General features: G+C 51.3%; 1 protein-coding gene across 1 annotated transcript; it reads right to left on the bottom strand.

The window, feature by feature from the left end:
- Positions 1-157: 157 nt before the first annotated feature.
- Positions 158-1,296, bottom strand: LOC105681646. The gene has a single exon (XM_033324131.1). The coding sequence runs from the start codon at positions 1,283-1,285 to the stop codon at positions 158-160; it is 1,128 nt and encodes a 375-aa protein (XP_033180022.1). The 5' UTR covers positions 1,286-1,296.
- Between the last annotated feature and the right edge of the window lie 1,847 nt (positions 1,297-3,143).

Genomic DNA, 3,143 nt, shown 5'->3' with positions numbered 1-3,143 from the left:
AGTGCCGTTTTATGGTGGGTCCTTGAGTTTATTGAGGGTCTGGCCGGCTGGCGATGGGCCGCTGGCTGCTAGGCAGCGTCGGCTGGAATGCAGATGTTCCATGCGACGCAACATCCTCCCCCCGTTGAGAGGGCACCAATCAAGTTCTATATGTGGGTTAGATGGGTGTGTGATCCACCCCCTTCGACGTCAGGGATTGTCCGGACTCATCTTGAGCTGGTTGACATGGCAGGGGATGATCCACCTCCTTCGATGTCAGGGATTGTCCGGACTCATCTTGAGCTGGATGACATGGCAAGGGGACCAACCGTTTGACCCCGCGGTCCAGGAGGCTCGATGATGTCTGCACAGTCGCTGTCCGTATTATGCCATCGGCTCCGGGATGGACCTTGACTACACGGCCCAAGGGCCAATGCATCGATGGGACATTGTCTTCTCTGAGGGGGACGATTGTACCTTCTTGTATGCTGTGCTCCCCTTTGGTCCATTTACTGCGGTTGTTCAATTGATTGAGGTACTCCCCTTTGGTCCATTTACTGCGGTTGTTCAACTGATTGAGGTATTCCTTGTGCCAGCGTTTCCAAAAATATTGTTTGAGTTTTTGGATATGCTGCCATCTGGAGAGCCGGTTGGATGGAGTGTCCCTGAAATCTCGCTCACGCAGACTCATTAACGACTTGCCGATAAGGAAGTAATCCGGAGTGAGGACGAGGAGATCCTTGGGGTCAGTGGATATGAGTGTCAATGATCGGGAGTTGAGAACTGCTTCGATTTCTATGACGAGTGTATTGAATTGCTCGAACGTGAGCAATTCATTGCCAACGATGCGTCTGAAGTGATGTTTGAAGGACTTCACCGCTGCCTCCCATAGTCCCCCGAAATGTGGAGAATGAGGAAGTATGAAGTGCCATTCGATTTGCTTGTTGGCTAAGAAAGTAGTTACCTTTTCGATATGATCGTCCGATTTTAGCAATTCGTAGAGCTCCCTTAAGTCGTTGTTTGCGCCGATGAAATTTGAGCCATTATCGGAATGGAGGGCCGAACAGAACCCTCGCCGTGCGATGAATCGACGAAGAGCGGCAATGAAGGCTTCGCTCGTGAGGTCGCCAACGAGTTCGATGTGCACCGCCTTGGCTGCTAGGCATATGAAGATGGCTACATACACCTTGACCTGTCGACGGTTGCGCTCTCGTTTCTCCTTGATGTAAAATGGCCCACAGTAATCGACGCCGACGTTTGTAAATGGTCGAGATTCAGTTACTCGCGCCTCCGGCAGATTACCCATTATGTAATCTACTTGTGGTGGATGAGCATGAACACAGCTGACGCAGTTTTTGATCGTATGCCATACCTGTCTTCTGCCATCGATGGGCCAGTATCGTGACTGCTGCCATCGATGGGCCAGTATCGCTGTCTCATTGCGTATAAAGTCGCTTGTGTACCTGCGTGCAGACTGACCTTGTGCACGTTTTCGATGATCCGGGACGTTGTCGGAGATTTGGGTAGGATGATCGGGTGCTTCTGTGTGAAGGCCATCGGTGCTTGACTCAGTCGGCCCCCGACGCGCAATATTCCTGCCTTGTCTATAAACGGATTGAGTCGTTGGAGTTTCCCATTGACCGGCATGTTTCGATTCTTCCGGAGCGTGGATGGCTCTTCTGAAAAATGAATATGTTGGAGTAACCGAATGAGTCTGTCATGGGAAACCTGTAATTCTGCTGCGCTTAGTGGTGACGATCGGTTTTGTGCTTGTCTCCACCGGAGACAGCGAGCGGCGATGCGGATTAACCTTGGCCACGATGAAAATCTGTCCAAGAGGCTGTTGTCGCCAGGAGTTGTGGCGAGACAAGTTGCTGCTTTCCGTTCTGGTAAGTTGGCTAGAGGTGTTGGACTCCACATCGGCCAACACTCTTCTGGTTGTTGCAGCCACCGAGGTCCAGTTTGCCAGATGCTAGGCTGCAGGAAGTCTTCGGGTGATTGTCCTCGCGAACTCAGATCCGCCGGATTGTCATTGGTGGGAACGTGACGCCAATCTGTGAAGCTGGTTTTGTTCTGGATCTCGGCTCGATATGCAATGCCTGCCTTACGATTGCAATTATTGACGTAAGTAGAAGAGCGTCACTCAGTTCAAGTCGTGGAATGGTTTGCGTTTTGAGTGGAGCTACCTTCGACTTCACAGTGAGTAGTCGTGTCTGGACGTTTCCGTGATGATCGAGAGACCTCAGATAGACACAGGCTCCGTATGCCCTTTCGCTGGCGTCACAAAAGCCGTGGAGCTCAATTTTGATGGGTGTTTTTATTATTGTCTTGCGTGGGAACCGTATCTCGTTGAGTAGTGATAGTCTGGTGTAGTACCGGTTCCACTCGGAATGCAAATCCGCTGGCAGGGCCTCGTCCCAGTCAACTTTTAACGACCAGACTCGTTGAAGTAGAATCTTCGCTCGAACGATCACTGGTGCAAGCAAGCCTAGTGGGTCGTAGATTCTGGCGATCACTGAGCTGATGGATCGCTTCGTAACCCGAGAAGTCTTGGCGTTGGCTTCGACCGAGTAGAGTATTGCGTCGTCCTTGGAATCCCAAAAGATGCCTAGGGTTTTTAGGGCTTGATACTCACCTAATTGTAGCCTTCGGCTTTTGTCCTGTTCGGATAACCCTTGGAGGATGCTCTGGTCGTTGGAAGCCCATTCTCGAATGTTCAAACCGGCGGATTGGAGAAGTTCGGTTAGTTCCCTTCTGAGGGACAGTACCTCTTCCTTCGTGTCCGCTCCGGTAAGAGCGTCATCGACGTAGAAGTCTCGTCGCAGAGCCGATGAATAAGTCTCGTCGCAAGGCCGATGACGCTCCTGGAAATCGATGTCCTTCATCGTCTGCTAACTGCTTGAGACACCGTAGGGCCAGGTATGGAGCTGCCGATAACCCGAACGTCACGGTGTTAAGTTGGTAGGTTTCGATTTCCCCCTCCTCGTTACGCCAAACGATTTATTGATAGTGTCGGTCCTCTCTGGTCGCACCAGGAACTGCCTGTACATCTTCTCGATGTCCCCGGTGAGCACGTACTGATACAGACGGAATCTAAGCAGGATATTGAATAGATCCTCTTGCAACTTGGACCCTGTATGGAGTGTGTCGTTTAATGATACTCC

The sequence above is a fragment of the Bombus impatiens genome, unplaced genomic scaffold (assembly GCF_000188095.3).
Source record: "Bombus impatiens unplaced genomic scaffold, BIMP_2.2 scf_1499, whole genome shotgun sequence".
Taxonomy (NCBI): domain Eukaryota; kingdom Metazoa; phylum Arthropoda; class Insecta; order Hymenoptera; family Apidae; genus Bombus; species Bombus impatiens.
The sequence above is the reverse complement of the archived record's forward strand: the minus strand, read 5'-3'. Positions and strand labels throughout refer to the sequence as shown.